Source organism: Dysidea avara, chromosome 7 (assembly GCF_963678975.1).
Source record: "Dysidea avara chromosome 7, odDysAvar1.4, whole genome shotgun sequence".
NCBI lineage: Eukaryota > Metazoa > Porifera > Demospongiae > Dictyoceratida > Dysideidae > Dysidea > Dysidea avara.
In genome coordinates this window covers 5906340-5918545 of record NC_089278.1, presented here as the reverse complement: position 1 = coordinate 5918545, position 12206 = coordinate 5906340, and the positions used below count along the sequence as shown (strand labels likewise).

General features: G+C 38.5%; 2 protein-coding genes across 2 annotated transcripts; both read right to left on the bottom strand.

Annotated features, from left to right (window-relative positions):
- Nucleotides 1-366: 366 nt before the first annotated feature.
- LOC136259976 (uncharacterized) lies at nt 367-1396 on the bottom strand. The gene is made up of 2 exons (XM_066053558.1): nt 733-1396; nt 367-659 (listed from the first exon to the last, which is right to left on the bottom strand). The coding sequence occupies exons 1-2, from the start codon at nt 1394-1396 to the stop codon at nt 367-369; spliced, it is 957 nt and encodes a 318-aa protein (XP_065909630.1).
- Nucleotides 1397-7131: 5735 nt separating this feature from the next.
- On the bottom strand, nt 7132-12189 carry LOC136261505 (uncharacterized). The gene is made up of 4 exons (XM_066055513.1): nt 11946-12189; nt 11715-11883; nt 7719-7858; nt 7132-7665 (listed from the first exon to the last, which is right to left on the bottom strand). The coding sequence occupies exons 1-4, from the start codon at nt 12007-12009 to the stop codon at nt 7184-7186; spliced, it is 855 nt and encodes a 284-aa protein (XP_065911585.1). The 5' UTR covers nt 12010-12189; the 3' UTR covers nt 7132-7183.
- Nucleotides 12190-12206: the final 17 nt, after the last annotated feature.

Sequence of the window (12206 nt, the reverse complement as noted above, 5' to 3'; positions counted from 1 at the left end):
TCTTCCTTCCAAGGAAATTTGACCACATAAGACCCATCGTCTTGTCGTGTGATTCAACTATGCAAGTAAGTGTCCATGAAATGGTCAGAGTCTTTCTCAGCAGGAAATGTTCCACTGGATTCAATCGTCCAAAAATTTTCAGGTGTTTGGTCTTCATTTACGTGATCACCCTGAATAGCAATGTGCATGCTTGTGATTTCATTGCAATGATCTGAGACAGCCAATGGACCAGAAAGAAGGTAGCCTAGATTGGATTGTACCGCTGTAGGTCCATCTCCTCTCACAACATGATCTTCCACAATTTTCCAACCCCAATCAATAATGATATGTCAAATCTGCTGTGGCTTACCATTGGATGTGCTAATGTTAAATTTCTCTCAAGTAAGGAAGTTCTTGTAACTTTGAACTTGAAATGCACTGAAGTGGGGCAGCAATCTTAGGAACTATCAACACTGACAGTGGAATCATTTCACCTGTGTTACTGACAATTCTAATGGAGGCCACATCTAAATACTGGGATGACATGGCATCAGTTCCAAAGGAAGCCAGAGAGACTTGCTCTTGTCGAAGAGGTGTTAACTGTAATGTGTCTGCTAACCCTTTAGATATAAAGGAGTGTTGGGCACCTTCATCAAATAGAATGTTCACAGTAGCACTGCCTAATCAGAGATAACACTAGTCACTAAGCAGACAGAGTTATCAGAGTTGCATAACACGGATGTTGAGAATCACTTAAAGCTATTGTGGCTGCTACAGGAATGGTTTCCTTTGGCGTTTGATTAGATTTTGCTTCAGTATACTTGCTTGAACTATCCTCCATAGACTGTTGTGGCTTTGTACTGACAGCATTACAGATGCTAGTGTGGTGTTTATTGTTGCATTTCTTACAGCGAGCATGAGAAGTGCATTGGCTAACTCTGTGTTTGCCCAAACAGTTGAAACAGAGTCCTTCCCTTTTTATGTATTCTAACCGTTTCTCAGTGTTGACAACTACATTACAGCTATTTGTAGTGTGTATGCCCTTACAATAGACACATGTAATCTTCTTAATTGGCCTACTGGTACCTTTATCTGATCTGTAATTCCTGTGGTGGTCAGCACTTCTAGAACCAGCATGTAGGGAAGCTGTAATCATTGATGGTGTATCAAGTGGGCAGGTAGTGGCTGCTCCTTGCTCAAGTATTTGAATCTCTCTTAGCAGTGTCTCTTGGAGCTGATCAATGCTCCAATTCGAATTGTTTTGTTCCCTTGCTAAATTACGTCTGGCCTCTGCTGGTAGTTTGCCCCAAATAATTGGTATCAATAAAGCACCATATGATTCCTGAGTTATGCCCAAGGAAAGCAATCCTCTAATGTGACCCTCAATAGTGTCATAAAATGCTCTAAGATCAACCATTGCATTCTTTGGATAGGGTAGATTCAGCAGTGCCTACATGTGTGCATTCTTAACCTTTTCTGTTTGTCCAAATCTCTCTTTAAATATGTCAATGGAATGAGAATAATTCGCATCAGTAAGCGGAAAACCTGCCACAGCTCTTGCAGCTTCTCCTTGTAGCTGAGCTATCAAATAATTAAATTTCTGCACTCCTGATAAGGTAGGGTTCAAGTCCACTGCTGCACTGAAGGAGCCCCAGAAAGTTTGCCAAGATAGAGGTTCACCCCTAAAGGTTGGTAAGCTTAACTTTGGAAGGCGACTGACACTGCTCTGACTCATCATACTTCCATGACTGCTACTGTTACTTATCTGATTCTGAATCACCTGGCCATCCTCAGACAGGTTTATCACATTGTGTGACTGTTGCGGCACGAAAGGTTGTGTCGGGGGGCTAAGACTTGGGCCTTGACTTGAGTCTTTACTTGTCATCGGGGTGTGTGGCTCTGTAGGTACAGTCGAATATGTTTTCCGCGTAAGAATTCACTTCATTTGGTCCAATCTTTCAATAAAAAAAATAGCAAAACCTAAAATAAAGCAAAACCCAAAATAAAAAATAGTACATTGTTAATTAATCTTCCTTGTTTGCTACATGGCTCCTGGTTTTTAGAAGTAGTAGTTTTAGTTATAATATGGATTTGCTTTTAGTTATAGTTTTAGTTAACTAATACACATTTGTCTTATTAAAAGTACTTTTAGTTTAGTTCTAGTTAACTAAAACAACACTAGTTTTGAGCAGATGCACAACTTGGCATGTGCTATACTGTTTCTGTGTAATGTACGAAAGTGAAGCAGCGCTAATATATGATTTAGTGCTTCCATGACTAGTTGATAATTGCTCATACTAAGTGTTGAGACAAAAAACCTAAAACAAGATTCAAACCTGGGACCCCCCTCCCCCCTAAGTGTCAAACTAGCATCCCAACCAATGTACTATGGCACTGCCAGATACCTTATACATTGCAGATTATTTTTGAAGCCAGAAATTTTGCAGAAGAGCAAAATCTGATTTTTTTTTTTTGAAGTGCATACAGTGTATTTCGAAGTTCATAGAAGTTTGTGTCATACACACTGATGAATAATCCCCACCCCTGTGCACTACAGAGTAGGCCTGGGTGGGAGGTGGAGCTCAATTTATATCCTTAATAGTGGCAGAAGGCATCAAAGCCATTCTGGATCAGTGGCTTACTGGCTATTGGTTTGAAATGATGCTGTTTGAGTATTACAGTCACTACTACTGTCTGAGCTGAGCTTGAAGAACACATACATGAATACCAAAATATTGGATGTCATGAGAGTTTATTTTCGAAGACCGATATGTCTTGGGAATTTAAATTTGAAGGGAAGGGCCTGTTTGAAATATTCAAAGGCTTTGGAAATTACCTACCATAAGGTATTTTATGTCCTGTATCGTGTTTACAAGGAGAAGTTGAGTTGTAACAGACGTTTGGCTCATGCCAATGGAAAGTGCTTTTGATGTTAACCTGTTGAAACACCATTAGTGTATTGAACTGTGCCATTGTCCATCTAGTTGTTTGCCAATGTTGAATTCTCCACTTTTACATGCTGACATGTGTTGTTATATTTCATCATAAATCAAAAACTATTGTGAGGCACTAAGGGTTTTTCTGATAGATGATCCAATTATCAGTATTGGTAAGAACTGTATGATTCGATACATTATAATGTAAGAGTGTGTGCATGAAGGAGAGTCCATAATAGATAGAAGAGCTCTACTGTAGACTCTTCATGTGAGCCACACTAACTTTTCCAGCAGTATCTTTGAAGACTTGTTGCCATTTTGTCGGTACTGTGAGATGGTTCCCCTACTATGATTTGAGAGCACTTGTAGTCTTGCTACCTCAATGTCTATCTGATGGAGACCAATTGGCTGCCTTCTCTGAAATGGCAAGTCCAAGGGGATACTACAAATACTGTAGTACAACTGTTAGCTTTTCAAATAGCAAAAGGAATGTAAATTTTAAGTGTTGTCCTCATGGCAGTGTTTATAGTTACTAAGATAGCTTCATCCTGTCTTAACATACTGTATACGTGGTAAATCTCAGATGCCTGGAAGGATATATTGAAAAGAATCCTCAAATGGCAGTGAATGGTTTCCACAAGACTGGAATATTGTTACCTAATGTACCATTGTAATTGTTTGGATTTGTAAATACTAGTGGTAGTAGCTATTGTATAATAATGTATATATTGTTCGTGTAATGAATTAATTGGTAGGAAACATGGTAAACAACCATTTTCAAAAGCAATGTCTCATCAAGTGTTGCTGATATTGTACTGGCTTCTTGCCGTAGGCCAATGATACAGCAATAACATAGAGTCCACAGTCAGTAGCACCTTCTTGCTTTGGACCAGCAACCTTATCTCTACTTCAGTGTCAACTCATCCAGTGGTTTTCCTTACAATGAATGACCTGCAGGTTTTCTCTATCCATCTGTCTGCAGAGTGTCAATGTAGACCGAAGTCCAGTGATACCTGCATCCTGAAATTGACTTTTAGTACCTCTTTGGAATAGTTCGTATGCCAGTCTGAAACACAACACCACTGATAAAATAGCTATAGCTAACAAACCTTGTAGAAGTATCTCTATATCAATGTCATATAGCACATGTCTCACCCATTGCTTAGACTCAGAGATGGCAATTCTGTGACTACTTCTTCCTCAATGTCTATCACATCACTCTTGTATCTTTTATTTGGTTGGTCCTGTTCAGTCACTTTTAAATCTACTAGTAATTTCCTCTTTTTAGGCTACAGTGGCGTTTACCAATTTTCTAATCTTTCCAACAAGCTTTGCTTCCCCTCTAAATGCCAATCTGCGAGGTACCTCCAGCTGCCTTGTACTAGGTTGGACAAGCAACGCCTAGAACCAGTAATTGTACAATTAATAATATTTCCACGTAGTCAAACTGCATGGAACGGATATTGTCCTTGACACATGGCCAAAAATCATGTGTGAAGAGTCTTCCCCTGCTTTCAGCACTACCACGGCATACGGATCACTCAGATTCCCCTCTTCTATGCAGCACAACAACTCTTCGTCAATGAAAGGTGTCCAGATGGTTTTATAAACATGGAATCTACGGACACTCAAATGTTGCCACTTTCAAAATTGCTGCAAAGAACATAGCTATCTATGAATACCATCATGACTTCATTGGTACATAAAAAAATCTTTAGGGCACGATTCACCAAACTAAAAGCTTGTCAAACCACATTATCATCCAATTCACCTAATTAATGCTCACCACATATATGGTAACTATTGTTAGCAACCAACTAACCATAAACTGCATGCATGTGTCTGTCTGTCTGTCATATCACTTGTTTCATTGTAGGTATGGAGACAGTTAACCACTACTTCAAGGTACAATTACCCAAGTATCTCAAAAATCTACCACTCCCCAGTTCCTTCTCTGGGTTTGTTAGTCTCACAAGGTCACAATGGCTGCAGCTGATTCCGTTTTTCATCTTCGTTTTTGTATTCCTCTATCTAATCGTTGCTCCATTCCTGAATCCGCTGTTTAAAGGAAAGAAGCCCAGACCACACATAAACAAAAAGATCAAGAAGGATGAGAAAAAAGTTGTCGATTCTTTTGACATAGAAGACTTAGGAGAGAAGAAGGCTTTCTGCAGATGCTGGAAGTCTGCAAAGGTAATTTGTGGGTAATGTACTGTAATGTGTGTTTGCATGTGTGTATAACAGTTTTGGTGGCTGGCTCCCTTTGAATAGCATAGGCTTTCTTAAAGGATCATAAGCACCTACACATGTCCATTCTAGAATTGGCCACTAAATGCTACCAACAATCTTGTTTACTTTTGCAATATCTTTTTTAGTTTCCGTATTGTGATGGCACTCATAACAAACACAATCAGGAAACTGGTGATAACATTGGACCACTCATAGTCCAAAGAAAAGCCGAGAAATAGTGTGAACTATGATAGTTGGTAGCAAATGTTTGTAGTCTGTTCAAACACATTCAGGAAATGAACCACACGCACACACATGTAAATGCTTTTTATGTGCTACAAATTTCTGTATAAAAATGATAGCTATATTACAATCTCCTGTACTGAATAACAGTGCAGTGTTTACGCACACATGTAAATGCTTTTTATGTGCTACAAATTTCTGTATAAAAATGTTAGCTATATTACAATCTCTTGTACTGAATAATAGTGCAGTGTTGTAAACATTACAGTCTATAGTACATACACGGGGCAGGATGACAGGATGACACATCTATGACTAACTTTGGAGGTTATCTTCCCATATAGTTATTGTTAATGTCTCTACTTAAGTTGATTATGGTCATCATTTCTGTTGGCTGGTAGAAAATTGACCCATTGAATGTAAAGTGAATGTGTATGCATGTGTGTTAGAACAGAAATTTAGTATTCAAATAGTTTTGAATGGTACCAGGGAATAATTCAAATAGTTTGAATATGTTATTTTGTTTGAATTTGTGACTTGATTTGTAATTCTCTTTTAAATTCTATAGTGGTATTTCAAATACACTACAATTACCTTTCACTACAGAAATAATTGGAAATATAATTAGAAATAAATTCCTAAAATCGACCAAAATATACTGCACTTACTACCAAACTTGTATTCGAATACTTACTGAGATATTGGAACAAACGTTTGTTTTAGCTTTAACACACATGGTGGCAGTAGTCACACTGACATAGACTACCCAGCTTGTATGGCATTGTCTGGTTCGTCATTTAGTCTGAAACTTGCAGAGTAGAGCAGTATAATACTATATGGAATGATGAAACCCAGTTTGTGTGTGTGCTTCTGCATGTACACTCTTGTACTGACTCTACTGGTTCTTTTCTTTCAATTTTTTTTTTACCAAGGCTGATATGTGAACAAACTTTTTTATTTAAATGCACATGATTGGATCTAACTAAAGTTTTAGAACACCACTTACAGTCAATTTCAGGTTGCTTGCGAATGCAATTGAACAATTCGCAAACGTGATTACTCGAACATGTAAGCTGTTTCCTTTCAACCAAGCTCCTTTCACTAGTGCAACTACATTATTTGCCTTCTAAGATTGTTAGACAATGCCAAGAGCACTGAGGTAGTTATTCAACACATTAAAACACTGCAGATAAGTATTCACATGATCACTTTCGAAAATCACATGTGTGAATTATCCGCAAGCAACCTGAAATTGACACTTGAGATATATTCAGTATTTGACCTAATCCACTGTACAATACGCTCTAATAGAACACACACCCACATATAAGCATGCAAATACCCAATTAGAACATCAGATAGTCTAAGACCAGATGGTATCACTTCATATCAGAGGGAGTTACTACTTAAAAATTAGTGTTGCCATAAATTCATCCAGTTTGACTCATGAGACCACCAGACAGTTGTAATGAGTAGCCATGCAGTCACCACTATAAGGGTATCATTCCTCACGGGGCACTATTAATGTACAGTTCATTTGATAAGCAACAAAGGGAAGGTATAAAAGTATAATAGAATTTGACTTTCCTCTTTTAGTTTCCTTATTGTGATGGGGCTCATAACAAGTATAATGAAGAAACTGGTGACAATATCGGACCATTGAAGATCAAAAGAAAAGCTAAAGAATAGTATTTTAGGTGGCTGCACATTTAGTAGTTGGTATGTATATTGTATGTAACACAAGTTATATGTAGAAGCATTTTGTTAATTTTCATGGTACTTTAGTTTATAATAATTCAGTAGTTTACTGGATATTGTGGAATGGTAGTCTCATCAGCTGAAGGTGGTGGGTATCCAGGAGCATATTCTGGTGGGTAGGCAGTTGCTGGTGGATAAGGAGCATCTGAAGGGTACGGAGCACCTGATGGGTAACCAGTGTAGCCGTTGTCAGGAGGAGGGTAATTATACGAAGGCCCTGTTGTTGGATATGGAGCGGAAGGTTCCTGTGGAGTTTGGTAAGCATCATTTGGGTTATATGGAGGAGGTGCTTCTTTGGGAATTGTAGATGCAGTTTGGGTGACTGAGGTAGCTACAATTTGTGGCTGTTGTTGTTGAGCAACCAAAATAGTGCGTTGTGTATGAAAATTGCGGCCCTTGTGGTAACACGGACAGCCGGGGATACAGCAGCAGCAAAAGACTGTAAAGAGTACACTGAAAAACACAATAACAAAGAGAACTCCAACCACGATGCCAATAGTAGCAGCAACACTGAGGTCAGCTATAAACAAAGAAACTCAACAGTAACACATACAAATGTCTAATACCACTTACTGCAAAAGATTTCAACATCTTCACTATGACTACAGGAAGTAAATGTACTACACAATGTAAGACTACACTCTGTCAGTCTATCTTCATCTCCGTCACAGCTTGTGTAACAAATAGCAATGGGTAGACTGGATGAACTGTCACTAAAGGATAATGAAAAGTCTTTTGTGCTAACAACAATTACAATCTAAGCAGATGTGCATTGTTAATGATGTATACAGAACACAAAGCATGAGGTAAATAGACTATACAGAGCTAATGTATTTTCTGGTTGTCTTGTCTGAAACATTCATCAGTTTCATCTTGTGGATTCAGTTCCAACTAATAGCAACTAAATAGAATACACAGCATGTTCACACTAGCTCTTTCATTATTGAATCAACTAACATATCACGTGACTATTCTATTAGAATACTGTGGATGAATGTGTATAAGGGTGACTGTAGAGTATCAAGTGGGACTTTGGTGGAGCTATTCCATATGACAGATCATCAGTGGCTATTACTGATCATTACTCCTTATTAAGGCTTCAAATAAACTTTGTTGCATTTAAATATAACTTTTGATCATATGTACACCTCTAGCCTGATTCTACTGATAACAGAGAATTGTTGATTGGTGTTGATAAGGTCAAGCCTTTCTTCTAAGGGAAGCCTGAGGTGTTACTTGCAGCAGTGCCTTTGCTGAATGTACTCCAGTTAGACACTCTCCCCCATACAAATATTATGAACTCTTGATTTTATTGGTGCACTACATTTTATTGATCCCTACTCTAGTTTAAAATTCCTAATTTTTTCTTATTCAAGAGTAATAAAACTTTTGCTTATACTTGTTTGTGTTCTTTTTATAGAACTGATCAATGTACTGTACGTAACTAGTTTGTTTCATAAAGATGAATTGATGTAGCTATGGGAAGTCAATCAAAAATGACACCATCAATTTTTTCATTTGTATGTTACTTGTGGCAGAAGGAGCTCAAGTGATTAAACCATGCCAACTAAGCAGCACACGCCTGTTCTACTTTGCTAAGAATGAGTTTTTATCCACCTGTCATCTGGAACAGTCAGTTGCAAACACACAAGAAACAAACAAGTACAAAGAACTAGCAGTGCGTTAAGAAATGCAAGCGATTAAACCATGCCAACTAAGCAGCACATGCCTGTTCTACTTTGCTAAAAACATGTTCTTATCCTACACCCGTCGTCTGGAACAATCAGTTGAACTCAAAACACATGAGAAACAAATGTATGTCAAGCAGCGCGTTCTAAATAAATTATTAGCATGAAGCCACTAATGCACTGTCACGAATAAATGAGCACCTTGTGTTGTCAGCAGAAAGAACTGGGGACAAAGGAAAATCCATGATGCGTATATTGTACATACTGTGGTTGGTGAAAAGGCACATCTTGGGACAAAGCAACATCGAACATTGAAGAAATCAAGCCCGTAGCTACAACCATTGTTGAGTTATGCTTGGCTGAAGGCATCAGTTAGTCACAATAAAATTCAGTTAAACAGAATTTTTTTTAAAATTTCCATAGAAACTTTTTGGAAGGTTTTGGGGTTGGTGTGAAGACATTTTTGGGCTTGGCTGTGCCTAACCAATACTGCCAGGTTGTCATGAAGGCAAATTGAGGTTGGCTTTAGGGTGATTTTTTTTTGGCTGGAAAAAGCCCAGTCTGCATGATCCTTACTATACAGTACTACCGTACTGTATGATATATATTAAAGTATTTCTAATGTACAATTCCAAATTGATAAATCACAGCTCCAAATGCCCAATCACCATGTTTGGTTGTACAGTCACACATGGCAATATCTCATAGGGTTATGAAGCATGTGATCAACCTCCTCTACTTAGCGTCTACATAGATACTACACCCCCCGGGATTGTAAACTACGTATACTCCCCATAAAAAAAATTTGCTGCATCCACACCTCCAGTTGATTGGTGTTAACTCAGAAGAACTTTCTTTAACTTCTGTAATACAATGCATATTAAGTAGTGTGAAGTTAAAATTCCTTTCTTTTGGTGAACCATCACTGTCAGCCTTTCTTGAACATCAGACAGGACGCTAAGGACGATTACTCCTGTGGCTGCTCTCAAATTTTTGCTAGCTCTAAGTCTCAAATTGCGGTTTCTACGAAAGCCAATTCTGTACTGTGAAGGTAACTTGGTACGACAAATCGAACCAGCGTAATTGTAAAAAGCTTCCTTCATCACAAAGGCATTTTTCAGCTTTTGCGCTCCACCCAGGTCTTCTTTTGCTTGCTCTAGCGTAACGAATTGATGTCCTGTAGAAGTTATCGTTACATATCCTAATAGATAAGACATCAGTTAATTGAACCAGCACAGTTTGAAACTCAACTAAAGCCTTGAAAAAAAAATCTATTTTAAAAAAGTCACTACATGTGTCAACTGCACAAAATATCAGTTGAACGTGCAGGAATTGCATTGTTCACAACCACTTTGGTGCTTCCTTGGAAGTTTCTTTTACTGTTACTGCTTTGTTATTGTGACTACAGTATTGGCAGATTGGCAGTGGGAAGATAACTTGGCAGAGCATAGATTTATTTCATGTAGAAAGGTGTCAATGGAGGTGCAGATAGAAGTGTCATAAACAACCAGTTTCCAATCCCTGGTGGATGTAATATCTATGGCTTCTACTAGGCTTTAGCCTTTCTTTCTTAATAGTGGTCAGGCAAGCGGGAGGCAGACCAAAAAATCATGCTTGGTGATGCTAAAGAGTATAATAATAGTTTCCCTCAACAATTAGGATTTGGAGGACGAAGGAGTGTAGTGCAGGGTGATAATTAACAGTGTCAGTTATCACCCAGTATTGTATATACACTACTAGACAATATATCCATGCTATTACCATGGAATTCCCATAATCACCTTGAAATACCCATGAAAGTTTCAGTTGGTATTTTTCATGGGTAATGAAATACCTATGAAATGCATGGAGTAAAATAATGTACCAATGAAAAACCCATGAACGAGTGAGTTTTCATGGGTTGGTATGTATGTACAACCCATGAAAAACCTGTGAAATTACACCAATGAAAAAGGTGTGGAAAGCCTATGAAATACATTCATAGGTTTTCCACAGGATTTTCATTGATGTTATTTCACAGGTTTTTCATGGGTTGTACATACATACCAACCCATGAAAATTCACTCGTTCATGGGTTTTTCATTGGTACATTATTTCACTACATGCATTTCATACCCATGAAAAAAATATCAACTGAAACTTTCATGGATATTTCACAGGATCATGGGAATTTCATGGTAATAGCATAGATTATTTTGTCCAGTAGTGATAGTGGTGTGTCTATAATCTATGGTAGGAGTAAAGCTAATTCTAGCCATGTCATGTAGCAAAGGCAGATTTGACTTACATGCCATAGAAATTCGGAAAACCATTAAAAGCATATAAAGTTGTCATGATCATATAATTATGTCACTCGAGGCTGACTTAGTGGAATTTGCTAAGTATTTAATTCTGCTATATGGCTCCAACATTCTTACGTGCAGAATTTCAAAACTGCATTGTCCACACACGTTATGATTTAGTAGTCAGGACAGCACATGGACCTGCACTTAGCTATAGTCCCACTCAGAAATATGTCTGTTTTTTTATAGGCCATGTTTGTATGGAGCCACTTACAGTATCATTTTACAAGGCCATGTCCTTGGTGACCGTGAAACCTGACCATCACGCATTATATGCATGGCTTCACAACACTTTCACTCTTTAGTTACAGCTTAGCACCTCATGAGACACTTCCTAGCTAACACAAAACCACTATACACATACACAAGTAGATGGGAGTCCAAGGTAAATACACAAAACTGCGTGGTTGGTGTTCAGCTCACATAAATGATGTACTCCACTAGGGGAATAGCTAAACTACACATCACTGATCGTGATCACATGCACCAGGCCGAATGCCTGGTCATCAGTCATGACCCCAAGCAGATGAGCAACTTACCCAGTATTTTCGACAGAACTGGCTCTGCGATATCCTAACTGCCTACACGCTACATCTGCTTCATCGTGGTTAAAGCCATCATCACACACGGTCCCCCATCTGCCATTCAATCCTTGAAACTCCAGCCTCCCAGAGCTTCCACCACCATTAATCCGTAAATCACCATAAGCTATACATACACACAATACGTGCATGTTACCACAGAAGTATCTGTAATCTGTACGTACAAACCTGCTAGAGTGGGCGACACGTCGAACGCTAGTAGTAAAATGATGAAACTCGCCGCCAAGTTCATGACCAGATTTTATCGATCCACTTACCGAAAATGGATCAGTAAATCTTTTACCGTTGTACTACAGTAGCTTCTCAACCGACTATCAAATTTCGCCAACTGAACTGATTCGAATTTCGCAGAATCAGCACTCGATCGTGAAACTGGTCTGGCGGTGCACGCCCCTTCCCAGACTACCGGGGATTTCACTTCCGTTTGAA

Bases quoted from the DNA above. Each gene is read 5' to 3' on its own strand.
- LOC136259976 (XM_066053558.1), bottom strand. From the start codon at position 1,396: ATGGTTGATCTTAGAGCATTTTATGACACTATTGAGGGTCACATTAGA. The intron at 660-732 runs GTGATTCTCAAC...ATCTCTGATTAG, and splicing joins AGCAGCCACAATAGCTTTAA to GCAGTGCTACTGTGAACATT.
- LOC136261505 (XM_066055513.1), bottom strand. From the start codon at position 12,009: ATGAACTTGGCGGCGAGTTTCATCATTTTACTACTAGCGTTCGACGTG. The intron at 7,859-11,714 runs GTAAGTTGCTCA...ATTATCCTTTAG, and splicing joins AGTTCTGTCGAAAATACTGG to TGACAGTTCATCCAGTCTAC. The intron at 7,666-7,718 runs GTAAGTGGTATT...CTTTGTTTATAG, and splicing joins AGATGTTGAAATCTTTTGCA to CTGACCTCAGTGTTGCTGCT.